The sequence below is a fragment of the Paroedura picta genome, chromosome 1, assembly GCF_049243985.1.
Source record: "Paroedura picta isolate Pp20150507F chromosome 1, Ppicta_v3.0, whole genome shotgun sequence".
Lineage (NCBI taxonomy): Eukaryota > Metazoa > Chordata > Lepidosauria > Squamata > Gekkonidae > Paroedura > Paroedura picta.
The window spans coordinates 173,258,262-173,285,106 of record NC_135369.1 but is presented as its reverse complement, the minus strand read 5'-3'; the positions used below and the strand labels follow the sequence as shown (position 1 = coordinate 173,285,106).

At 45.7% G+C, this 26,845-nt stretch overlaps 1 protein-coding gene across 1 annotated transcript in view; it reads right to left on the bottom strand.

Moving 5' to 3' along the window:
• The window catches only part of WDFY2 (WD repeat and FYVE domain containing 2), a 73,502-nt gene that overhangs the window by 28,260 nt on the left and 18,397 nt on the right, over nucleotides 1–26,845 (bottom strand). The window contains exons 2-3 of the mRNA XM_077312015.1: nucleotides 17,358–17,425; nucleotides 4,051–4,124 (exon numbers count right to left, since the gene is read on the bottom strand). Coding sequence (XP_077168130.1) covers nucleotides 4,051–4,124; nucleotides 17,358–17,425 — 142 coding nt within the window. The remainder of the gene's footprint in view (nucleotides 1–4,050; nucleotides 4,125–17,357; nucleotides 17,426–26,845) is intronic.

Sequence of the window (26,845 nt, the reverse complement as noted above, 5' to 3'; positions counted from 1 at the left end):
TCTGCTCTTTAAAAGATAACAAGAACGTAGACCAGCTTTCTAGGAACATCGTTTTCTACTCAGAAATTGATATTGGTACCATCTCTGTGACTTGCTTGAGGCAGCTCATAAGATTAAAAAAAAAAAGACTCTCAATAATATAAATACAACAATGATAAAATTCTTAATATTCAAACAAGCCATAAACATCATTCACAACCACGAAACAGCTCTTGAGCTAGGTGAAGACCGTAAAAAGAACTTTAAAAGATAAAAGGTAATTTAAAAGGGTAAAAAGGAAAAAAATTGGGTTGGTACCTACACGTATGCCGAGGGGGCATACAATATCTGTTCAGAGGATCTTAACAGGTAGACTAGGATAGGACAGGAAATGTGCCCCAGCCCCAAGCGGCTCAGGATCTTAAAGTTAAGAATCAGCACTATGCATTATGTCCAGATTCACACTAAAATAAAAGCTACTGATCTTAACATTTAAACCAGGCTTTCTCAACCAGGGCTTTGTGGAACCCTGGGATTTCTTGACAGACCTGGAAGGCTTTCCTGAATGGGTGGGAGTTAATTTTTAACATATTTTTAAAATTTGTTAAGCATTTATTGGGTGGTATAGCCATACATGGTCATGTTGACCCCTCTCCCAAAATGGCCAATGAGAAGCCTGGACGGGATAGGAAGGTATGCTCCCCAACCATATTCTGCACCATCATGCGAATTCTGGGGTTTCTTACAGCCTGCAGAATGTTTCAGGGGGGGTTTCTCAATGGTAGAAAAGTCGAGAAAGTCTGATTTAGACAGTTAACTTCTACAGTATTTCTGTCTAAGCATCAGGCCCACATAGATCTGAATTCAGACAGATCACAATGTGTTTTTGGGGGACGAGGGTTGCTCCTTCGTTGCCTTGAACTCCAACAATTCCTTCTCCTTATATTCATCTCACCACAATTATGATTCTCCATGACGCCTGCAGCAAATTAGGAATGGAGTACCTGGGCTCCTTTTTGCCATCGCCCAGCAAGAGAATCTGGAACATGAGCTCCGTTTGACTGGTACAGAGGCTGTCTTGTCTATATGGCAGCCATTTTTGAGGCACACCATCTCATCCGTCCAACACACCACAGTTTCTTGAAGTACAACTCACAGCTAGATGTTCATCTCAAAAGGACGACGAGCTGGTTATCAAAATGGTGAAGCCATTTTACAATTCATGTCAGATAGCTACAAAACCTTGAAGAAGAAATATCATCTCCTTCACTTTGCATTCACAGCAGACCTCTAGCGGCAAATCCAAAAACGTCTGAGGAATTATTTCATTTTATTAAAAATGACCCACTGCCCATCCTCTTGCTGGGAGAAATGGATATTTTTATAATACCACGACTATAAAAGCTGCCCCCACATATGTGCTATCAAGAAAACGACAGGACAAATTGATATAGAAGCCACAGTTATGTTCAATAATAAAAATAGTTTTGTATACAATGTTTTTAGGGGGATCATACTCCATCCAGCCTCATCTTCCTTTCAGGTAAATAGTGTACTACAAGATTTGAACACATGTACCAAGTCAAAAAGCTCTTATTTGTTCTTTTACAGAGACTCAAGTTGCAATTTTAGGTGATAAGTTAGAATAAAATGCGAGCAAATGAAGCTTTTTTTCCTTTCTTTCTTTGGCTGGACACCACACAAATGAACTGTGTGCCGCAGTTTTTGATCTCCTCCACTTGCAATCATCAAAGAGATGTTATAAAAGGAAACACCTCAGCCAGCACTAAAGCCACTTGATATACTGAATAAAATCAGGCAGGATGCTACTGAGGTGGAGTTCTAGAGATCATATCTTTCAGCCGGAAGACAACGAGATCTGTGTGGTGAACTTTACCACTTGTCCTGGCTCTGTTCAGATTAATAATAAAAAGTGCAGCCAAGCTATTTCTGATAAGCTCCCGTCTTATATTAAGTCAGACCACTGGAATGATCAGTATTATCTACTCTGACCTGCAGCTACTTTCCCGGGACTCAGACAAAGAAAAATCTCCCACTTGCTACTTGAGATCTTTTAGTTGGAAATGGTAAAGATTGAACCTGGGACCTTCTGGATGAAAAGCAAATGCTCAACCACTGAGCAATGGCCCCCTTTTTATCCTAAGGACAGACAAATGGACAGCGGAAAAGGGAATTGCTATGCAAAAGCAACTATTCTGCGTCATTAAAGTGATAGCCTAGGATGGCCTTTTTCAACCTTTTGACCATGGAGGTACAGCTGAAATATTTTTCAGGCTTCAAGGTACCAGGAAGTGATGTCAGCTGGTCATGCCCCCTGGTGGTGAGAGGAGCCTGGGCAGCAAAGGTTTAAATGGCTGGGGTCCCTCCCATTCTCACCCCCATCATTGGCCACTTTGGAAGGAGGCAGGTCGACCTGCCCAAATAAGGGTAGATTTTGTTTTTAAATTTTTTTTAAAAACCCTTTTTCATTCACAGGGTGAGAAGGCTCTCCCCACCTGCCAATTTGCGGCAGTATCATTGAGGGGCCTTTGCGGTACTGTTTGGTACCTCGGTACCATGGGTAGGAAACCCTGGCCTAGGACCTGGGAGACCAAGTTTTAAATCCTCACTCTGCTAAACTTGAGTAACTTTCTCTCAGGCCTAACCTTCCTAACAGGGTGGGGGTTGTGAGGATAACAGTGAGGTGGGGAAGAATGGTTTTGCAAGCTGCTTTGCAAGCCCCTAAAAGGTTGACTCAGCCTTCCATCCTTCCGAGGTCGGTAAAATGAGTACCCAGCTTGCTGGGGGGTAAACGGTCATGACTGGGGAAGGCACTGGCAAACAACCCCGTATTGAGTCTGCCATGAAAATGCTAGAGGGTGTCACCCCAAGGGTCAGACATGACCCGGTGCTTGCACAGGGGATACCTTTACCTTTAAATAAACTATTCAACAGGGATTCTGGGCATATATTAAAGTTCCCTGAGGAAATTGCCAAGCAGATGTAAAAAGCTCTACTGGCAACTAGTGCCATCGTCTTCAGAGGAGCAGGGAAGTGAGAGTGGCACACAGTACTTGGGGCAAATAAAAAACAACTCTACAGTGCCTGAAATCCCAAACAAATGTACATGGAAACATGCCTTACTGAAACCTACAAGGACTGACTTCCAAGTAAAATATGATTACATCCTAAACAGCAGAGTCCTTTGGTCCTTTCCTCCCACACCAACCATATTCAGTAGTAGAATGCATTTTATTTGTATCAGGCACTCAGGCGAACGAGAAACCACAAGTGAGGCCTGCGGTGCGGCCTCTAGACCTCACAGAGCTCTCTAGCCAAGTTTTTCATCTGCTGCTGTGGAACAGTCTCTACTTACTCTGAATTTTAAAGGACATAAAACGTGATGTCATGTTTGGAAATTCTGACTAATTCATATGTGGACATCTGTCCCTAACACCCCTAAAGGTCAAAGTTGATTTGGTTTAGAACCCACTTTGTTGTCTTTTTGGTGGGTATCTGTAAAAGTCCCCTCCAACACCACACTTCTAATGAACAGACTTTCTTCCTGTTAGAAAAACTTAAATGAACTGGCGAGCTGAATATGTACCACACGTAAATTTCCCCCGTAGGGAAAGTAGTGACTTTCCATACTTGGGCTGCTGTTACTGAACTCAAAAGCAAAAACTGATGAGGATCTCCTCAGTAACTTTCAGTTTCATTTATGTGTCATTTAGCTACAAAACATATTATGATATAGAAGACCTGTGACCTTATGTCACAATATGTATTTTCAGTTCTGTGGGGCAAGAACCTAGATTTGGAAAATAACATGGCCTAAAGGGGTTACATGCTTCCTCTAAAAGCTGATCTATAAATCACTGATCCAATTGCTAGCATTCAAATAAATTACTTAAAAGCAAAGGGGGGAAAAAGCCTTGAAACATCTTGGGGATATGCTCAAGAATCTCCTGGATGACATTTATTTTTGGCCTTCATTCACAACTGTTAAAGAATCTTCAAAACCCACACATTGTCAGAAAAATTCGGTCAACCAGAATTCTTAGTACTTACTGAAATTGTACCATTGTCTAGACCTACGGACAGCCTTCTAGTTTCTGGATTAATGCACATGCACGAACATGGAGCTGGAAAACAAGAAAAGAACATGCTGATAAATTAAGATGTTACACTCATTGCTCTTGAAAGTCATCTAACCCAGCCTTTCCCCACCTAGGGGACTCTGGTATATTAGGAGAGAGAGGGCCATGGACTGAAAAATGTGAGAAGGGGAGCCCAAGGGGTTCATGGGGGACCTTGGTAACAGAACTGATGAAATACCCTTTTTGTCACATATGTCATTACTTGCTAGAAAGTTCAACCTTCATCAAGGGAAAGAAAAAGAAATCATGCACTCCATTCCTTTGTGTGCTTGAATTAATGCATTCAAGGGAAAAAATGAACACACACGCTTCTCTTGGTCAAATGTTCTAGAAATCTGTCACACGTATATATATAGCAAGATACATTGACTATAGCTAGTTCATTTTAGCTTAGGCTCACTGCACATGTGGCCAGCCTACGGCAAGGGGGCCTAGAACCTGAGAAGAGCTAAAAGGCCCGTCGGTGGCTGAGGTTGAGAATAACTCATCTAGCAAGTTTTATGCCTGCTTGGAGACGGAGAATCCAGTATGTGATATTCTTTCCCCTCACAGGAGGGCAGTATTGAAACATTATAGAATGAATGAATGAATGAATGAATGAATGAATGAATGAATGAATGAATGAATGAATGAATGAATGGTGTGCATTGGGGGAGGGGAGTCTGACCTGGATGGCCCAGACTAGCTTGATCTCACCAGATCTGAGCAGCTAAGGAGGGTTGGTCTCTCATGGGAGGGGGGGGAAGAGAGGTGCAGATGGAACCCGCAGCCGATATTCACATCGCTCTATCCTGGAAGGGGGACCATACAGATCTTCCTTGCCGCACCAGCCTCAACCATAGACCTGGTGGAAGAGCTCCGTTTTGCAGGCCCTGCAGAATGCCGGAAATGCTCGCAGGGCCCGCAGCTCCTCCGGGCGCTCATTCCACTAGGTGTGGTGCTCTGAGCTGTGCAGATCTGAAATGGACGCGTGGGGGGAGGGAGCACAGAAGAGACCGAAAGTCAGGCTGAGATTGTGGCTGGGAGGTGAAGGAAAGGCTGGCAGTGGTCAGCATTCTGGGGAGAGGTCCTCTTCTATAGAGCAGCAATAGTTTAGAATTCGGTAGGTTGTAATTCTGAGATTGAAAGTCTTAAGTTAATGGTTTGGAATCCCCATACTAAGTTTGTTCACAAAGTATACATCAAGACCAAACATTACTATTTTCATAGATCTACTGGGGCCCGCCTCTCAGCACATACCCTGAGGCATTAAGCCAGAGGGGGTCCATTGAGTTAGTAATGGGATATTGTTTAGAATCACTGCCTTTTCATACCGGAATTTCTAAAGCAGCCTTGTTTTACAAACTCCTCCCAAAATTAAATTTACATACAATCTGTGCAGTATATCTGGCCATGCAGAATCTTTGACTTTCCCTCCCACTCTTTGATCTGATCACATGTCACTATCATCAGGAGTTGGCATTCCACTTTTTCATCACTCAAACTAAAAAAAAATCTACTTCTGCCCAAAAATGAGACTGAAATTCATGACCAAGCCCTGAACACTCAGGGTCTTCCCTTGTCTCATCTTCTGGGACAATAAACTAAAGGTTAAAGTTTTGAAACAGGGGATAAGAAACTCATCACGAGCACCTGGTATTCATGGCCATCCATTGTTCAGGTGAAGATCAAGGTACTGCATGTCATGCAGAAGTATGCAAACATAGTCATGCAGTATGGAAAAGACAAAGGTCGAAGCCCAATCTAGAACACACAGGGTTCTTTTTTCACTTTTGCGCAATCCACACACTATCTGGATATGTGGGTGGGTGTGCACACGAGTGCCTGCACGCATGTGCATGTGAGGGAGTCTTACAGTGCAATCACAAGCAGTGCCATGCTTTTTAAGACCACTGACTTTGACGTACTTTGAAAGGTATAACTCGTTTTAGGATTGCACTGTGGAGGAGAGAGATTCTCTTGACAGAGTGAGATCCCCTGCTTGGTATATCAATATGGCAGACACATGAACAACAGCCCCGTTATCACTGGTTTGGCCTGAATTTTTTATATATCCAAATCCAAATCCCCAATAAATCTGAATTAAAATGGCAGTTTTGCCAACAGAAAGATGACCATGTTTTCTCTCAGACTTTTAGAGGAACCTATGTGTTCTGTCTGAGGCCACAGAGACATCTGTAACTCCTTCTTTTCTACTAAGGCAGTGGTTCTCAACCTGGGGTCGCAACCCTTTGAGGGGTTGTTTGGCCTTTCCGGGGGGTTGCGACGGCAGCAAGGCACTGGCTTCTTCCGCGCTGCCTCGGAACTCACTGAGGAGGAGGCCAGCGCCATGCTGCCGCTGCCGCTCCAGCCACTGCCACTGTGACACTTGGCCTCCTCTGCGCCGCCTTAGAGGCAGCACAGAGGAGGCCAGTGCCATGGCACTGCTGCTCCGCAACCCCTACAGCAGGAGCAACAGTGTAGTGTGCACATGTTCGTGCACGCTGCCACGACCCCTGCTTTAGGGGTCGTGGAGCAGTGGTGGTTGAGAACCACTGTTCTAAGGTGCTCTGATACCAGCTCCCCACAATTTACCTGCTTAACCATCCTGAGTGAGACACAAAACAGACATTATGATCTGAAAGAAAAATCTTTTTCTCCTCTCCCTTTTGCTACTTAACACCTACCTGATATGAATTCAATAACAGCTGTACTTTGCCTTAGCTCAGTACTGGAAATCAAAAGATTCTCCTGATATACACAAGTAGTTAGAAGTAAAGGAAGCCTATCTGATTATTTTCACATATTTCGAAACGATCGAAAATTCTGAAATGCAGCCAAGCTATTTCGAATTGGCTCCTATTTTAAATTAAGCCAGACCAGCAAAGATCTTGAACTGAGATGTGAGTGGTTAGCGTACATTAATCGTATTCATAATGAAAAATTTGATAAACATATATATGTGTGCGTGTCTGAAATTATATTTGTAAATTTGTGAATAATTGATAATTTTTAAAATAAAAAATCAAATGCAATTCTGGGAAAGTCAAAAGTTTGCACACCATTTTGCTACATTTTCATTGGCCTTAACAGTAAATACTTTCACTTGGATATCCCCTGCTAGTCCATTGGATCTTGGAAGCTAAGCAGGGTGGGTCCTGGTTCATTTTTGGATGGGAGACCTCCAAAGTAGTCCAGGGTTGCTATGTGAAGGCAAGTAATGGCAGAACCAATTCTGAACATCTCGAGTTGAAAACACCAACAGGTTGCTATAAATCAGCTGTGACATGACAGGAAAAAAAGGGAGGGGAGTATAGCACCATTCTTGGTTTGATGTTTTCCTATGCATTACTTACTAATGTTCATTCATAGTTCAAAACGATCAAGTGTGACTAGAAAATGTCTTCTATCTGTCTGACCTACAGGCTGCATCCTAGCAACAGATCTTATGACAAAGGCTCTTCGGTTCTCTTTAATCTTATTTCTCTGAAGCACTACAGTAACTGAACCGCTGCAGCAAAGCTATATACTCTACAATAGTTTGATAGGCTGTATGTATTCCATCTGTAAGAGCAGGTAAAGCACACTCTACCATCTAGTTACAATTTCTCCCAGGCTTGATTTTAAAGTCTATAGGCTTTAATCAGTCTAAGCTGGTATCTTTACAGAACCAGCTACTCAATTGGAGCCAATTTGAAACAGGGGGTATCAGCACCATTTAAAGGATATTTGGTTCCAGCCTGTTCCTGTATTAAGAAAAAAAATGAAGATACTTTTCTGTATGTTAATACAGTGGTCTCCAACCTTTTTATCACCGGGGACCGGTCAACGCTTTGACAATTTTATTGAGGCCTGGGGGGGTAGTCTTTTGCCGAGGGACGTCGCTGACGCTGCCTGAGCCCCTGCTCCACTTGCTTTCCCATCGGTGCCACTGAATTCCCGCCGCCCGCTGGGGGGCGCTGCCAGCCAGAGTGGCAGGGCAGCCCCCGAGGCAGCAGCTGGGAAGGAGGACAAGGAGGAGCCGCAGCCCGGTACCAACTGATCCCCGGACCGGGACCCGGACTCAGACCGGGGGTTGAGGACCACTGTGTTAATATACTCCCTGTAAAAGTACCCGCACTACGGTTTTAATAACAAGGAAGTTCAGAGGCAACTGACTAACAGATCAGGAATGAAAAAAGGAAATGCTTCTTTACACAGATGTGGAATTAGCTGCCAGAGGATACAGTGATGGCCACAGGAATAAACAGCTTTTATGGAGGTTAAATAGATTCATGGAGGATAGGTTTATCAGTGGCTACTAGTCATGGTGACTTAGGGGAACGTCTGTTTTCAGAAGCACTAAACTTCTGCATCTGAGAGCAAGGAAGCAGCATTAGAGGAAGGTCTCAGCCTCCATGTCCTGTTGTTGGCTCTCTAAAGCAGCATTTCTCACCTCTTTTACTGCTGAGAAACCCCTGAAACATTCTTCAGGCTTCAAGAAACTCCAGAATTAGCACAATCATGCAGAATATGGTTGGGAAGCAGAGCTGTGGACACGCTCCCTCGGGGCCCCTCCCCTTCCCACCCCCTCCAGTAAACTTGGTCTAAATCTGTTACTCTGCGGGGAATCCTGCGTGCCTGTATAGAATCAGCCACTTTCTACTAAGACTATTTAACTTATTTTATTGGATTTACGCGAAATATTTCAAATTACCTCCTCATAGCAGACCTGAAATAGCACACCCTTAAAAGCCAAAATCAATTCAAGAACTCTATTTTTATGTCCTCGCAAATGTAAACAATCTCATTTTCAGCTATAAAGGACTAAAAGGCTTTCTGTAAAACTCACCCGAGGGAAATTTGTTGTTTCCCTCAAACTGTCTGCCTGGCACTCTTTTGGGAAATATCTGCATCATGGTCCACATCTCAAATATTGATGCAGGTTTAGGGGCTGACAGTTTTATTTCCATGGAGTTTATTTCTACGTGCAGTTAGTACAAGAAAGCATATGCTTCTCCCCTGCATTTTAACACTAGCTGTTGTAGACTCAGCGACACTGTACAAAAACAAGGGTGTATCCCCATAACCCACCAAAGCAAGCAACAAAAGAGGGCAAACAAATTCAACCCCAAATCTTCCACTTTATGTCAAAACTACAACCAATAAATGACAAAAGTATTTATTATATAGTGTGCCGATATAAAATTAAACATTCCAGGTGGATGAATATGTCCTATGAACCACATAAAGCAAGATGAGGTTCAACTTCTACAGCCTTTCTCAGTGGGTACAAATACATTAAATATACATAACACACATTCAGAGAGTATTCTATGTTTCACAACCAGGTGTTGTTCCCTTCTAGGCTGTGTTCTTAGCCAAAGAATTTATCACTATCACTATCATCACAACAGTGTCTACACAGGTCACCACTGTACCCACCTTCCCATTAAACCCCACATATTCCAAAGACCAGGCCAGGTGGGCTGTGGTGGGGCGGAATGCCACCTTCCAGCCCTCCCTCATTTCCCAAAGACTGGGAAGGTCACAGGGGTGCTGCCTCCCTCTTGCCCCCTCCCTCATATCTCCCCAAAGCCAAGTTTGCTGGGGAAGGCCACAGGGGGGCTGCCTCCTTCCCACCTGCTCCCTCATCTTCTAAAGGCTGTGTAGGGAAGGCCATGGGAGGGTGGGCTGCCTCTTTCCTACCCACCCTTCATATCTCCCAAAGGCCATGCCAGGCAGAGAGGATGGGGGGACTGCCTCCTTCCCACCCACCCCACATCTCCCAAGGACCAGGCTAGGTGGGGAAGGGTGCTGGGTCTCCCCAGCCCCTCTGAGGAGAGGGAGGAGAGGGGAAAGGAAGGAGTACGCCGATGGCCAGTTGCAGGGCCATGGGTAGATGTTGTGAGTCCAGGTCCTATTTGGGAGGACTCCTTCAAGGAAAAGCCTTCACCAGGACCTCAGCTGAATGAGAGTTTAACCCAGCCAAATATTCAACAGGCAGAGAGCTCTGATCAGCAGGAGGAAATGAAGCTGCAGACAAACCAGGGCTTACAAACCAGACTACAAAGTTGTTGCAGGAGCTTCTCATTTCCCTGCCTAGTCTCCAGCTACAGCTCCCTGCCTTGTCAGCCCACCTGGCTCACCTGAGCCAATTAAGCAATGCCAGCTATGTGCTGGAAGAGCGCTCCAGTCTAAAAGGCACCACACCATTTTAGCAAGACAGCTGCTCACTGCAGAAGACTGTGAGTCATCACAGACCCTTCCTTTCCCCCTCTAGGGGATAAATAAACTTGAACGGGAATTTAATGATCCTAGCATCTCTTGGGATAGTTTGAGGACTTATTGGCTGCCCAATCCTGTGCTTTTACTGTTGTATTGCTGTCTGTGGTTTTAACGGGTATTTTATTGGGGTTTTAAACAGACTTTTGTAACCCGCCACGAGACGTATGGGAGTGGCGGGTAAGAAATCTAATAAATAATAATAACTAAAATAATAAAAGAGTCAGGACTGAGAGGCTGCTGACAGCCTATATTAACTTGAGGTTGGGAGGTCTGGGTTGTGAAACTGCTCCTTCTGCTGATACCCTTGGACTGCCTGAATGAAACCTTGACTCACTGGACTGAGTTAAAACATTTATTGCATTTTGTCTGTCCCTCGGCATTCTGTTTTTAAAATACTGATTCTCTCTGCCCTCCTGGCAGCTTGTCTTTGTTTCTTACCAGCAGAGAGCTGAAGCCTGAGACCAACACAGGAGGCAGAGGAAGCAGTTGGCTTCCCTCCCTTGCCTGGGGGGGATGGAAGGTGGGAAGAGACTGAGGATGGGGCAACTTACCAGCAGCAGGGCATTTCAAAGAGGCCAGCACCTCTTCCACCTGGCAAGCAGCAGGAAGAGGAAGAAGAAGATAAGCCCCATGATTGGCCCTCACTGGCAGAGTGCTCTCCCCATTGGCAACATACCCCCCGAGAGGGCCAATCAGGTAGGGAGTGAGTTGTCTGCATGTAATTTGAACTGATTGGCCCACTTTGGCAGAGTGCAATTTGAACACTGGAGAACAAAGACAGAAGGATCATTAGGTGCTCCAGGGTAAAACACTAGATGTGGCATGGAATGAGGCCAGTGTTTTTCAGAGCATCCAAACATTTTGAAATTGGCTTTCTCCCAGGGCAGCCATTTTGTAATGATGCTGCTACCCTTTCCCAAATTCCAGGCACAATGTTGGGAACATAAGGAGCACACAAATTTGTATCCAGATAAGTCATTAATGACTTCAGTGAGATTTGATCCAATTCTAAAAACAAATTTTGAAATGTAAAAACAGTGTCAGTATGTAAACGAAACAATAAGCTGTTGTTTGGGGATATACACTGTTCAATAGGATCCTCTAATACAGTGGTATTCAACACAACTTCCACAGCTGCAAAGAAGGTGCCAGGCGAACATGCTAGGACAAAGTAACATCTTTTTTGGTGCCAGGGAAATGTGCTCTGCATCCAACATTCAGCATGACCTAGAATCAAGGCTGCTGGATTCCACACTGGTAAATAACTGAATCAGCTGAGAAGTAAAATCGGAAGGTACCTCTGCCTGTGTAGGAACTTCATGAATGGGCAGAAACTCAACAAAGCACTGACTTAAGACTACACTAGTCTCATGCCCACATCCGTAAAGCCAAGCCATTGTAACTAGACAGTGCAGTTACCAACTTGGGAACAATATATTTGGATACGGATCCCATGTGCTTAAAACTCTTATGTATGTGCAGTGCACCATCTTTCTAAAAGCCACAAATACATTCATCGTCCCCAGATTTCAGTTATAGAACCGCTATGCTGGAGAGGAAAACGGTTTCCTCCTATTTTTCCTTCTGAAGGTTTTCCTCCTACAGCAGTAACCGGATTATTGGAGTTATTTCCATACACTGCGTAGCGTTTAGATGTCAGAAGTGCTGGAGGAATTAGGTTAATCCCTCTCTTTTTTAAATTACCCCACGGTGGGTGACAGGACTGGATTAACGAGAACTGCAAACGTGCTGGCGACACACCAAAATCAGCATGAGAGCTGTCTCTTCTAAGGCGTTCCTGCAAGACCTGCTGATTAAACCGAGGGAAAATATCATTTCCAACCTTGAAAAAATTAATGAAGTATTCACTTATTCAAGATATCTTGGTTCTTTCCACCATTAAATGCTATCGTTCCTTATAATGCATTATTCACTTCTATACTCAAAACCACCTGCCCATTTGAACTCCACAGAAAGGTCTTCAGTCTATTATGATAAGTCTCCCACTTTCAGGAGCCTACACATTTTCCATTTTAATCACCTTCTCAGACTCCTCCACGTTCAGCCTCATCAATAGACAAAGAGCTTATTTGGGGGGGGTACCATGCTTTTTACTACCCGAAGGAGTCTCAAAGCGGCTTACAATCACCTTCCTTTCCTCTCCCCACAGCAGACACTGGGTGAGGCTGAGAGAGCTCTGAGACAACTGTGACTGGACCTAAGGTCACCCAATCTGGCTGCATATGGAAGAGCAGGGAATCAAACCTGGCTCACCAGATTAGAAGCCGTTCCTCTTAACCACTACACTGTGTTGGCTCTCTGGAGTACTGAATGTAAAAAGAGTCTGGCTGAAATCAGTCCAGCGGCCTATCTAGCCCAGCAACCTGGATCAACAAACAGGATAAAGGTTTGTTTTATTCGGATGTTGCCTCCTAGTGCTTATATTCAGAGATCTCCTGCCTCTGGAGAGCCAGTTTAGCGTAGTGGTTAACAGCAATGGCTTCTAATCTGGTGAGCCGGGTTTGATTCCCCGCTCCTCCTCCGCATGCAACCAGCTGGGTGACCTTGGACTGATCACAGCACCAATAAATATGTTCTGACTGAGCACTAGGAGGTCGGTCGTGGGGAGAGGAAAGGGAAGGTGATTGTAAGCTGCGTTGAGACTCCTCCTGGTGGTGGTGGTGGTTCTTCTTCTTCCTCTTCTTCCTCCTCTTCTTCTGGCGTGTCCAAACTGTGGTTTTCCAGATGCCATGGCCTACAAATTCCCATGAGCCTCTGCCAGCATGGTAATTGTAATCCATGGGCATCTGGAGAGCCACAATTTGGCCAACCCTGCTTTAGAGGTTCCCTTTGATCACCATGGACAGCAGCCATCGCAGGACTGATGCTCCAAGAATGCATCTAATGTCCTTTTATTATTATTAGATTTATTAGATTTATATCCCGCCACTCACGGCCAGCCATCTCGTGGCGGGTTACATGATAAAATCACACATAGACAACAGATAATTCCCCATTAAACCCTCCATTAAAACAATTACATCAGTTCATTTCTGGTGGCAAAACTATCACCCCCTCCCACAGCCCGTGCGGTTGTCTCTCAGTGGACTCCTCCAGCCGAGAGCCACCAGCAATGATGGTCTAAAATGTGGTGGCAGTATCTTCCAGGGGGGCCCGTCCAATCTTCTGTGCTCTGGCCTCTACCACAGACATGGAAGAAAAGCTCAATCTTGCAGGCCCTGCAGAACTTTCTACGTTCTGCAGGGCCCTCAGCTCTTCTGGGAGTTCATTGCACCAGGTTGGGGCCGGGACTGAAAAGGCCCTGGCCCTGTTAAGGCCAGGAGAACGTCCCTGGGGCCAGGAATGACCAATAAGCCATCTACGTTCACAACCATCTTTATGTCCGCTGGCGGCAAATTCCACAATTGTTAAGAAGTACTTTGTCTTGTGGTGGCAGGTCATACAACCGACACATTTCTTTCAGCCCATTCTACTGTGCACGGAATAGCCAGTTGGGTGACCTGCTGGAATGTGAAGCATTTGCTGATTGGGAATCACTGTGCACTGCACAGTGTACAGTCCCACTTTAGGATTGTCTCTCTGATCACGAGGGCCAAACACCAGCCTAGGTGCTTAAAGCAATTCCCAGCACCCTCAAAGCCATTGGTTCTGCATCACTGCTTTGATAGCAAGTTCAGGTTTGTGTTCGAATGCTGCATGCACCCAGAAATGTGCCCTGAGTCTTATCCCACCATCTAGAATTTCCCCTTTGATGACTCTACAGCTAAAGCTTTAATTCAACCTTTTCCAAACTTTTCACCTAGGAGGAGCCTCTGAAATAATGTTAAGGCTTTGAGGAGCCCTGGAAGTGATGTCAGCTGGCCACGCCTTCCTGCCATAGCCCAGGAAGTGACTTCACTGCCCACATTAACAGGTTGGCTTGAGAAGGACTGAGGGGAGGGAAAGACAGGAGGTGGTTTAAGGTCAGGGTAGGCTTACAGGCTCCACCCCCTCCCAGGTGCAGAAACTACAAAAGAACTTTCTCATGCTTTGGGAGGGGAGGGGACATTGGAAGCACCTGGCTTCCTAGCTTGTGACAGAGTCCATTAAGGCAGGAGGGGAAAGGCCATAGACCCCCTCTGGAGCTCCCACAGACCCCTGGGCATCTGCAGGCCCCTGGTTGGGAATCTATGCTTTAACTGTTTTAATTGATATATTAATTAACACAGCCCTGTATCGAAAGGAAGGCACTGCCAAGACTACCCACACAAGAGTCTTTTTTGGCCTACATGCACGTTATGCAAATCCAAAGCAAGCAAGAACTTTCTGATATACAGATTGGGCTCATTCAATCAAGAGATGCTCTGGCGGTACACAATAGGTAGCCTTTAGTACATAACCTTCAACCCGAATATATATAAGTGGGTGGGAGAACATGTGAGAACTATACAATACTTTTCAAGGTGGGAAGCAATACATACATACATCCACGTCACGCATATATTCTCTTCTTTAGAACAGGCTGAGAAAACAGATTGAGAAGCAATTTTTTTGCCCTCCCCCTCCTCCTCAGGTTTCCCAAAGTCAAATATGGGCTATATTTTAGGAGGTGGTTAACAAATGGTACACACAATTTCCTCACGCAAATCTTTAACACACACACACACACACAAAACAAAGCTGGGTATTCTTGGAAGATATCTACAACATATGCCAAGACCGATTTTTCTTGCCACGTGCCAAGAAAAATCAAATTTGGAGTGCAAATGTGGCTCAATATACATTTCTTCTTCAAGGCCTAAATACATGTTATGTTTTCTGGGGATGTTTCCATTTGAGGTGCAGAAATGTGTTCTGAGGTTCTGTGTTTCCTAGCCATGCAGGGGCCTGGCTTGGACTGGGACATGGTGCATGGAGAGAGGGGGCTTAGACCTTCTCCTCTGCTGCTTTCCCTGAAGTAGAAGAAGAAGAAGAAGAGTTGGTTCTTATATGCCGCTTTCCCCTACCCAAAGGAGGCTCAAAGCGGCTTACAGTCGCCTTCCCTGTCCTCTCCCCACAACAGACACCCTGTGAGGGAGGTGAGGCTGAGAGAGCCCTGATATGACTAAAGAAGAACAGTTGGTTCTTATATGCCACTTTTCTCTACCAGAAGGAGTCTCAAAGTGGCTTACAGTCGCCTTCACATTCCTCTCCCCACAACAGACACCCTGTGAGGGAGGTGAGGCTGAGAGAGCCCTGATATGACTAAAGAAGAACAGTTGGTTCTTATATGCCACTTTTCTCTACCAGAAGGAGTCTCAAAGTGGCTTACAGTCGCCTTCCCTTTCCTCTCCCCACAGCAGACCCCCTGTGAGGTGGGTGAGGCTGAGAGAGCCCTGATATCACTGCTCAGTCAGAACAGCTTTATCAGTGTCATGGAGAGCCCAAGGTCACCCAGCTGGTTGCATGTGGGGGAGCGCAGAATCGAACCCAGCATGCCAGATTAGAAGTCCACACTCCTAACCACTACACCAAACTGGCTCTCAGTTAGGCCCTTGATTTATTTATATAGAAAATGTTTTCTCCGACTCTCCAGGGAACCTGCCTGAGGCGGCTTACAAAATGAAGCAGGAGCATAAAATAGTAAAAGTGGTTAATTAAAACCCTGCATTAAAAACCATAGCCAGAACATGGAATCACGTACCAATTTTCAACTCCCTACACTCTTTCTGCTTTCAAATTATTGTGTCTAACACCCTGCTCAACATCTGTTTAACAGTTTATGGCTCTGTCAAAGACTCTTTTGCCCTAACTTGCCACTGCCAAGTTAAGCACCTCTTGGAATATCCCACAAAAAATAACTCATAGTAAGGAAAGAAGAGCTGGGTTTTTTTATATCCTGCTTTTCACTACCAGAAGGAGTCCCAAAGTCGCTTACAAATACCGTTCCCTTCCTCTCCCCACAACAGACACCCTGTGAGGTAGGTGGGGCTGAGATTGCTCTGACAGGACTGCTCTGTGAGAACAGTTCTGACAGGACCATGACTTGTCCATGGTTCAGTGTTCCCCTCACAAATCTTGGCCAGAAGCATTCAAGGCCAGCCCAAGGATTTTTGGTGCTCTATGCCAATGAGTGCACTGTCACCTCCCCCCCCCCCCCCATGGAAGGATCAGCTTCATTGCAGGTCACCTAACTAGGGCCAGGAGTGCTTCCTGATGTTGCCAACTGCTGCAGGTAGACAAATAGGATCATAGCAGGGCTGGTTTTGGTGCTGCAGTCAACTGCCTAAGTCCACAATGTGTGGGCCAGTGCTGAAAGGACTTAGCAGGAAGCCAGCCCAGCCGAGCCCAGCACACAATATGCATTCTGGATTCACTTAGTATGCGAAGCTCTGAATTTCCAACAGAGAACTGCAGAAAGGGACAGTGAAGACTTAGAAGAGGAAAGAGAGATCATCGTTCTATGTAGTATTAAACTAGCCACCCGATTTGAATAATAAAAAGACTCAAAATTGAATCGCTCCCCCCCCCCCGATAAGATAGGGCAGGGGTAGTCAACCTGTGGTCCTCCAGATGTTCATGGACTACAATTCCCATGATTCCCTTCCAGCAAACACTGGCAGGGGCTCATGGGAATTGTAGTCCAAGGACATCTGGAGGACCACAGGTTGACTACCCCTGAGATAGGGATTTCTACCTAGCTGGGAGACTCTAGAGGCAGAAAAATTCCAAAATATCCAGTCTGGTGAATACTAAATATGCTCCTTAAGAGGAGAAATGTTGAGAACAATTGTTGGTTACAGAAAAAAGAGAATGTTGAGAATAACAGTCAGTTGAAGAGAAATTAAGCTGCCCAACTCACAGAAAGTTTCAAAAGCTCAGGGCGGGGTGAGATGTGGAGTGGGAGCTGATATTTTCAAACGGCCACCCCCCTAATTTCAAATAAGCCCCCCAGCTTGCATGAAATAATTCTAAGCATCCCAACATACTTACATGGCATTGTATGATATATGCTAGGCCAATACTGACCGCTGTCTCTCTTCAGCCACACACGAACCGTTCTGTAAAAGAGGCGGGAAAAGCATCTTTAGCATTTCCCCATCATCATCAGATCACCTTTTAAAAAACAACACAACCATGCAGATCTGGGCAACTGGGATTCTGAAATGCAACCCATCATTAGGATCTAACCACGGCAGTTCAGTGATATTTTAACAAAAGAAGAAATAGGACCCATCAGTCAAAAACTACCCTCAGGCTTAAGTGTAGTCTAGTAACCCTTTGCAAGTCTAAGTCCAGATCTGGAAGATTGGAGTTTCTTTACATGGCGGCAACTAATTACAGAAGAACAGAACTGAAACCTTGGAATAAGATCAGGAAAGAACTTTAAAGTTGCTTACTGCAGTGGTCCCCAACCCCCAGTCCAGGGACCAGGACCGGTCCGTGATCAGTCAGTACCGGGCCACAGCTCCTCCCTGGCTGTTGCCTCAGGGGCTGCCCTTCCAACTCTGCTGCTGGCTCACCTTTGGTGCTCTCCAGCAGCCACCATGGCTGGGGCTCCCCCTCGGCATGGCACTGCACAGCTGCTGCTGGCAGCGCCCCCCAGTGGGCGGCGGGAAGTCAGGGGCACCGGCGGGAAAGCAAGTGGAGCAGGGGCTCAGGCTGTGGCGATGTCCCTCGGCAAAAGACTACCCACCCGGACCTCAATAAAATTGTCAAGCGTTGACTGGTCCCCGGTGATAAAAAGACTGGGGACCACTGGCTTAGTGGATAGACTTTCCCAGGTGTTAGATGGGGGAAAAGGGGAAAGGAAAGGAAATGGCACAGCTGGAGAAATTGCAGCAATAGGACAAAAGCAAAATTATTAGTATGATGTCTGCTGCCATGCTGCTCCTGAAGAATTAGGCAAAAAAAGAGAGGAGAGTTTTTTTTGTTTTTTTTTTAGTAAAAAGGATGTAGCTTTAGGAAATATCCAAGCTAGAGTCTTGGCTTCAGCATTTCCAGCTGCAATCAAGCAACACTGTATTCAGGATTTCTCTCGATAAAACAGGAGTTGGTTTCCTCACAGCAAACTGGAATTGCAAGCAGGGACTGATGTTTGATTTAGAATCCCAATTTGTGGTCTTGGGCAGATGCCAATCCCAATTTGTGGTATGCGGGGATGCCAATCAGCCCAGATGAGCACATCTGGACTGCTCTGCAAATCAAGGGCTTCTTTGAAGCTTTCTAAACGGACCACACTCAATCATGCTCCACACCTGACAGGAGGGAGTACACAAACACGGCGATAAACCATGTCCGGGCCAGTCACCAAAGTTAGCTGTGAATGACGGCAAAACATAACTTCTTCTGTTCCTAAATAGATTTCGCCAAAGCTTTAATATATCCAAGCTAGTATTTCTCACGCTCAGATTGCCACTCATCTACCCTCAGAAGGAAGGGACACCCAAAGACTCCCAAGATGACTGTAGTGGTCAGGCAGGTTCATGTGGGAACCAGCTTGGTGTAGTGGTTAAGAGCGGTAGCTTCTAATCTGGGAGCCGGATATGATTTCCCCACTCCATCTTCACGGACAGCCAGCTGAGTGATCTTGGGCTAGTTATAGTCCTGATTATGCTGTTCTCACAGAGCAGTCTTGTCATTGCTCTCAGCCCCACCTCCCTCACCGGGTGTCTGTTGTGGGGAGAGAAAGGGAAGGCAATTGTAAGCCACTTTGAGACTCCTTCGGGTAGAGAAAAGTGGGGTATAAAACCCAACTCCTATTCTTCTAGGCAGCACAAGGAAACTTCCAGAGGTTTAGGCAGCCCTGTTGAAAAGTCTGCCCTGTCAGAGCCAGTTTGGTGTAGTGGTTAGGAGTGCGGACTTCTAATCTGGCATGCCAGGTTCGATTCTGCGCTCTCCCACATGCAACCAGCTGGGTGACCTTGGGCTCGCCACGGCACTGATAAAACTGTTCTGACCGAGCAGTGATATCAGGGCTCTCTCAGCCTCACCCACCCCACAGGGTGTCTGTTGTGGGGAGAGGAAAGGGAAGGCGACTGTAAGCCGCTTTGAGCCTCCTTCAGGTAGGGAAAAGCGGCATATAAGAACCAACTCTTCTTCTTTCTAGAAATATTTACCTTAATAATACAGCAAAGGGTGGGTTCACAGGGGCGGCCTAGATAGCTTCTTTAAGGGACAATTCTATTTTCTCCAGATTATCATTCAGTTTGGGTAAACATGCCTCTCTCATACGGAATGCTTATCAAAGGAGAGCTACAGTTAAATCATTTTGCTCCTGTAACTTCCACAGCATGGGCTGCTGTCTCCATTCTTGCAGCCCGTTTTCTTCCCTATTTTCTCAAAGATTGAATGCCAAGTGAAAGAGGGTATGCCTCTCATCTGGTAACAAAATCCCAACACAAAGACAAGTATTAGGTGAGAACACATGTGCTTGGTGCAAGCTTGGTGTAGTGGTTAGGAGTGCGGACTTCTAATCTGGTGAGCTGGGTTCAATTCCCTGCTCCTCCCCCACATGCAGCCAGCTGGGTTCAACACAGCACAGATAAAGCTGTTTTGAGAAGAGCAGTAATATCAGGGCTCTCTCAGCCTCACCTGCCTCACACGGGGTCTGTTGTGGGGAGAGGGAAGGGAAGGCGAATGTAAGCCATGTTGAGACTCCTTCGGGTAGAGAAAAGCGGCATATAAGAACCAACTCTTCTTCTCAACATGTTCCCCTATCACAAACAATGACCATGCTCAAGGATAGGCTGTCACGTACACAATCCTAAAGATCCCCCACAGAAACTAAGGACTCTTTCTAATCTGAACAATGAATGGATCAGTATGCTAAAGCAAGAGCTTCAAGCTAGAGACAGGTAACCAGAGCTGAAGGGCAGTAAGGTGGGACATGGCACTGCTGCTGACCAGCAGTGGTGGTGCTGCCGCATCCCACCTTACCTCCCTCCCTCAGTGGCGGCGGCCCCCTCCCTCCCTCAGCAGTCGCAGCGGTGGTGCCGCGTCCCGCCTTACCTCCCTCCCTCAGCAGCAGCGGCGGCCCCCCTCCCTCCCTCATCGGTGGTGCCACATCCTGCCTTACTTCCCTCCCTCAGCGGCAGGGGCAGAGGCTACAGAAAGAGGCAGGTCCGCAACCTGTGCTGGGGCAGGAATGCGGCGGTACGTCCAGTGGTGCGCCTCAGAATGGCAGTCCCCATGCAGCGCCTCTGCGGAGCACCTTCACCCAGCCCAGGCGCGCATCCCCGGCCTCCCCCTGCGCTGCTGTCAGCCGCAGAGCCGGGGCACGCCACCGGGGCGGCCTTCCGCCAGCCATGACCCTCGCACCACCACACTGTATATATCCAGACATTCACAAATAACCAGGGCCATGTTGTATGATAAAAGAGCCTCTTGTGGCGCAGAGTGGTAAGGCAGCCGCCTGAAAGCTTTGCTCATGAGGTTGGGAGTTCGATCCCAGCAGCCGGCTCAAGGTTGACTCAGCCTTCCATCCTTCCGAGGTCGGTAAAATGAGTACCCAGCTTGCTGCTGAGGGGTAAACGGTCATGACTGGGGAAGGCACTGGCAAACCACCCCGTATTGAGTCTGCCATGAAAACGCTGGAGGGCGTCACCCCAAGGGTCAGACATGACTCGGTGCTTGCACAGGGGATACCTTTACCTTTACCTTTACCTATGTTGTATGATAATGATCCAGAACTTCCCTTCACACATTTAACTGCAGGGTGGTTGGGAGGATAAATGGAATAGGGGAGAACCCAAATACCACTCTGAGCAGGCTACATTATTATTATTGTTGTTGTTGTTGTTGTTGTTATTTCAATTTATTATCTGCCACTCTCGTGGCTTGTGGCAGGTTACAATGGTCTGAATAAAATTCCCACTAAAACCCCAGACATAAAAACACACAGATCCATGATCACAAATCAAGGAAAGATATGGTGGGGGAAAAAACTCAATTCAAACCACAATCCATTCCCCCCACTAGAAATATCATAGAGGGAAGAGGGAAGAGGGGGGCAGATGGAAGCCATAGCTGCCATACACATTGCTCTATCCTGGGAGGGGGGGGGGCATACAGACCTTCCTTGCTGTGCTGGCCTCAACCACAGACCTGGAGGAAGTGCTCCGTTTTGCAGGCCCTGCAGAATGTCGGAAGCTCCCGGAGGGCCTGCAGCTCCTCCTGGAGCTTAATCTACCAGGTAGGGGCCAGGACCAAAAAGGTTGGACACAGAGCAACTCAGCATTCTTGGATTAGCATCCTACCACAAAGTGGTTCTTTGAAAAGCTGCCAATAGGCCAATCATCAAACTAAACCATCTCTCATTGTTGGGACAAATGTTCTAGCCACAACCCTGTCTCAAGTGAAGCATGATTAAGCCCATTACAAACAACACTCTAAACACCAAACAGGGTATGCGCCTACGAACCTCTGGGATAAGCAAACAATATTAGAATAGAAGACAACACCTGCAATTTCAACTATTAACTGCACAGATCTGATCATTTGCAGGGCAGTGGGGAGAAATTTTGATCTAAAGCACCTGATATCTGGGTAAATGTGATGTCATCTGTGTTGGCCTAACAACCCACGGCCAGTTTTGTTTCTGGCAGGCCGCTGCAAAGCAGAACAAGAAAATTCAGCCACGGATAACACTGAATAAGAACTGCACGCTATTCACAGATGCACAATGAAAATAACAATTGCAGGGAATTAAGCGATGCAATGACAACTTTGATTTGGGGGCAGAGAAGAAACCTGCCTGCTGTTTCCCAATAGTGACAGGTGAGAAATTATCAGACTTGCAGGAAGTTCATACAGGTACCATTAAGGACAGAAGCCAAAAACAGGAGGGCCAGAAGTTATGGCCAGGTGGAAGCTCAAGCAAAGCCCGAAAGTGGGGCTGTGTGAAATCATTAGGAACTTTCAAATCACACCTCCTCCTCCTAGTTGCAGGAGAAGACACAAGAGCACGCCACAATTATGTTTGCGCTTCAATCATGTTTGGAAGAGGAACTCTTTAAAGCCAGGGGGATAAGGAGATCATTAGCAGGCTTGGTGTTGCCATTAAAGACTGCAATGGGACAGACTATGCAAATAAAGGACAGACGAGGCAAACACAGTTCATTAGCAGAACTAGAGAAAAGGCCAAGCAATGGCCCTTTCTTTGAATGAATAATGCAAGCCAGTGTGTATGAATGTCTTTGCATGTTAGAGTCCTGCTTTTTGTTAAAAGCTCTCTGTTTCTTACGAAATCTCTCAGTCTCCGGGAACACTGAGTTATGTTTTAAAAATAAAAACACATTTCATGGGGACATGAAAGGCTGACTTCACTGCCAATAAACTATTTATTTTTGCATTTTTCACAGGGGAATCTTGTTTTCATTGCTATGTCCTCTTCCCTTTCTTCCTTCTTTCCAAGAACTGGCACAAGCAACTGATAAGCCTGGAGCAGGAAGAATGAATGACTGAGGCTGTTGCCACTTGCCCTTTGGCTTACCAGTTTTCCCTTTTTTTATATCTGTTCCACATAATATTTCTGGTAAGGGCTTGGAGGAGGAGTGTGTCTCATGGCTTAAGTGCCACTCAGCGCTTAATAACCACTCAGGGCGGCTGTCTCCTCCTCCAACCAGCTTACCTGTCTGTCCAGCGGCCAGCCAATCGCTTTCTGTCCCCCACCCCTGACCACCCCCTACTCCTTCCACTTTCCTCTGAGGCCTGGAGGCTACATATCCCTGCAGCATGAGAGCTGTCCCTGCCAGTGAGTTCCCTAACCGCTGCCTGCAGACTTTCCAGGTCCTGGGGGGAGGGGAAGGCTGTCCACAGAGTTCTTCAATATACCCCCCCTCCAATCTAATGCCCATTGTATTCCTGAATGCAACAGGCTTGGCCCCTTGTGTGCGTGCCTGGAGGGAGAGGGAATGGGAGAGGCCCTAGATAGGCATGTACACAGCTATATTCTCCTTCCAACCATATATATGTGTGTGTGTGTGTGTGTGTGTGTATGTATGTAGTAATGTAAGAAATTAGTAATCTTTTTTTAATGTGCATTTGTATGCCCCATAATAAAATGAAGAGGCACAATTTCTTCTTATTGCTAGAATAATTTGAAGTTCTTTGAAAACTGGGAACAGAGGAGGAAAGTATGACACCGCATCACAAGGTTTTTTTACATGTTTGTATTATCTGAATACGGTACATATGAGATTTCTCTAAAGTTACAGTAACTGTTTTTGTGAGAATTAGTTGAACATTAAGGCTATTCTTCACCTTATCTACTACAGCAGGCTTCCTTAAGCAGGGTTATGTGAAACCTTGGGGCTTCCTGCATGGGTGGAAGTTAATTAATTTTTAACATACTTTCAAAATTTGTTAAATATTTATCAGGTGATAGGACCATATATGATCATGTTGACTTGCCCACCCAATGGCCAACAATAGGGAATGGGAGAGGCCCAAGGTAGGCATGTACACAGCTATATTCTCCTTCCAACCATATTCTGCATGATCGTGCCACTTCTTGGGTTTCTTGGAATCTGAAAAAGTTTCAGAAGCTTTTTTTCAACAGTAAGAAAGTGGAGAATGGCTATACTATAGCAACACCTTCAATTGTTCTAAAATAAAAATTCTATTGTTCCAAATGCCCAAACTCTTCGACTTAAGCCAAAGGGTAAATCAGTTCTGCAAGAATCAATATGTTACTAATCTACTGCAGAATATGCCCCAAATATTCTATGATCGTTTATATAGCTAAGGCAAAGTAAATAACTTCACAAAATAAATAAGACCAAAACAAAAAATGTAATCCTAACTGACAGAGTGTACCTAACTGGTTGCAAATAAACAAAACCAAGCTCCAAATATCAAGTGTGCAAAGTGCACAAACACTATCTTTAATTTTTTTTTAAATTCTGGCTTCTTCCCTGTACTTCTCATATTAAATATTTTCAAGCTGTAGGTAGATCTTTCAATAACATGTAGATTGGGTTATTCTGTTTTGCCTTTCATGCAAATGGCAGGAGATAAATTTAATCAATACCACACTTCCCTACAATCCCTTGGTCACAGGTCACCAGCCTTTTCTCCAGTTTTAATAAAAATACCTCACAGCAAAGCCTAATGTTTTATTCACCAACTATAATTGAAGCCCATTGTAGGTGATACAACGGGCACTAGCCTGGGGGGAGGGGGGGAAATAGCAAAGAGAGAGAGGTAGAAAGAGAGTGATGAAGAAAGAGATATATAAAGAGAGAGAGAAAGATAAGATAGAAAAAGAAAACGAAAAAAAGATCAGAAAAGAGAGAGCTAAAAGACAGTGATACCAAGAAATGTAGGCAGAAGGAAATTAAGGAAGAAAGAGAGATAGAAAGAAAGAACAAAGACACTAATATAGAGAGAAAGAAAAGGAGAGAAAGACAGAGATAGAATTACGGAGAAAAAGAATGAAAGAGATTGAACGAGAGAGAAGTAAACAGAAAAGGACAGAGAGAGATAGAGAAGAAGGGAAAGCCTGCCAGACGCACTTACCTGTGGCCACAATGGCTGCCTGGTGCGCGTCTTCCAGGGATGGTAGGGCTTTTGGAGGGAGAGGAACTCGTGCTCCACCCCCCTTGGCCCATAAAGGGCCAGAGAGCCTAGGAGATGGTGCACCAGCTAGCCATCCCAGCTGCATTCACTGATGGTCCAAACAGCCTCTGCGAGGCTACACCAGGGTTTCTCAACCCACCAGTGAATGTAGACCTCCCGGCCGCTTGTTTTGCAAGCCCCCTCACGAGTGCCCCTGCCTCTCCTCCAGGGCAGGGAGACCCAACTCCTCTCGACACAGTGGCCAGGAGCACATTGGCAGCGAGTTCACCAGAGCGCTCCTGGTTGTGGTTGCTGGAGGCGGGCAGTAGTGGGGCCAGACCAATCAGGACACACACAGTTTCACTGTGCACTTCTTGATTGGCCTGGAGTCTGGACACACTCCGCCCAGGAGGGCTCAGCACTTTTATTTATATAGAGTCGATAAACTGCCAAAGAGTCAATAAACCGCAGCATGGTCGGTGGACAAGCTGGAGGTCGTAGAGCCAGAGTGTGGTCGATGGACAAACCAGGAGTCGAGGAGCCAGAGGAGGGGCATCATACAAGCCTGAGGTTGAAGAGCCAGGAGACGCAGGAACAAAGCTTTGCCGTGGCGAACCAGATCCGGAGTCTCAGGAGACAGGCAGGGGAACACATGTGTTTTTTTAATTCTATCATCTTTCCCTCCCCTGCTCCAAGTAGCCCAGAGTAGTATTTATGGATCTTTCCCTCCTTCATTTTATCCTAACAACTCAAGTCAGGCTGAGAGGTCAACCCCTCATAGTTTAACAGGGTTTGAATCTCGGTCTTCCAAGTCCTTCCAGATATACTAATCGCACCACCATACTGTATATACCCAGATTGTATACTACACTGTATATACTTTCTCACACAACCTGCGTTGCTCCTATTAAATCTGGGCAATAACTATGCCTTTACAGTTCATTCTGCAGAAGGACTGCATCTCTTTTGACAGCATGGTCAGAGGCATATATAAAAAAAGGAATACAATAAATGGCCTCTGAGCCATCTCCACAGATTTTCTCCAGGCTACTTTGAGATGCAATGTTTAAATGCTTGATGTGACATCAGGCTGGCCTCCCTCACCGTCAAAATGGCAACAGCTTTACCGGTATAGTACAGAAATTATTTCTTCACACAACAGGAACACATGGCCATATATTCCCAAGATATTAAAACATCCCACTGATAAAAGATATTTCACCTCACAGTTTCTTCCTAACTACTCCGAAAGGAAACTAGTATCTACTGGAAGAGAGTAGCTAATAGAGGCAGACCACCTACCAACCACAAGCAATCTGTCTAAAACAGAAAGTCCAGTCATAATGAGGCTGTACCACTCTCTGATACCATCTCCTAAGCCAAGGGGCTATTCCCACAACCTGTCTGTACAGGGCAGATAGAGGGGGGAAGCACGGCCTCCTACAACCACATCTAGTCAGTCTATCACGTAGCTAAGCTGTGGTGACAGGAGTATTTCCACCACAAACATGATTGCTCAAGCATCACTAAGCAACAGGCCAAGTGTCCCAGTTAGTCCAATTTGAGCCTCTGGAAAGAGATCCCTGTCTTCTCTCAGAACGAAATGACTGAGAGTCACCCTGAAGCTGGGCTTTTTCTTTTCTTCCCTTTCGGCTCAACACCATTTCCTATTGCTTTCTCTGCCTACCTCCCCTTTCCCTTTTGCGATGTCAATTTTTCATTTAATTCTAAATCATTGCCCATCACATTTGACTCTACCCACACACACTGCTAAATTTTACGGCAACCACTGTGCAAGTGCATTGCACACAGAATGGGTCACTTAACAGAAGTACTCCTGGCCATTCATTCTTGGTTCAGATTAAGTTTCAAGAAAGTGTGTACCAATATGATGATGAAGAAGAGTTGGTTCTTATATGTCT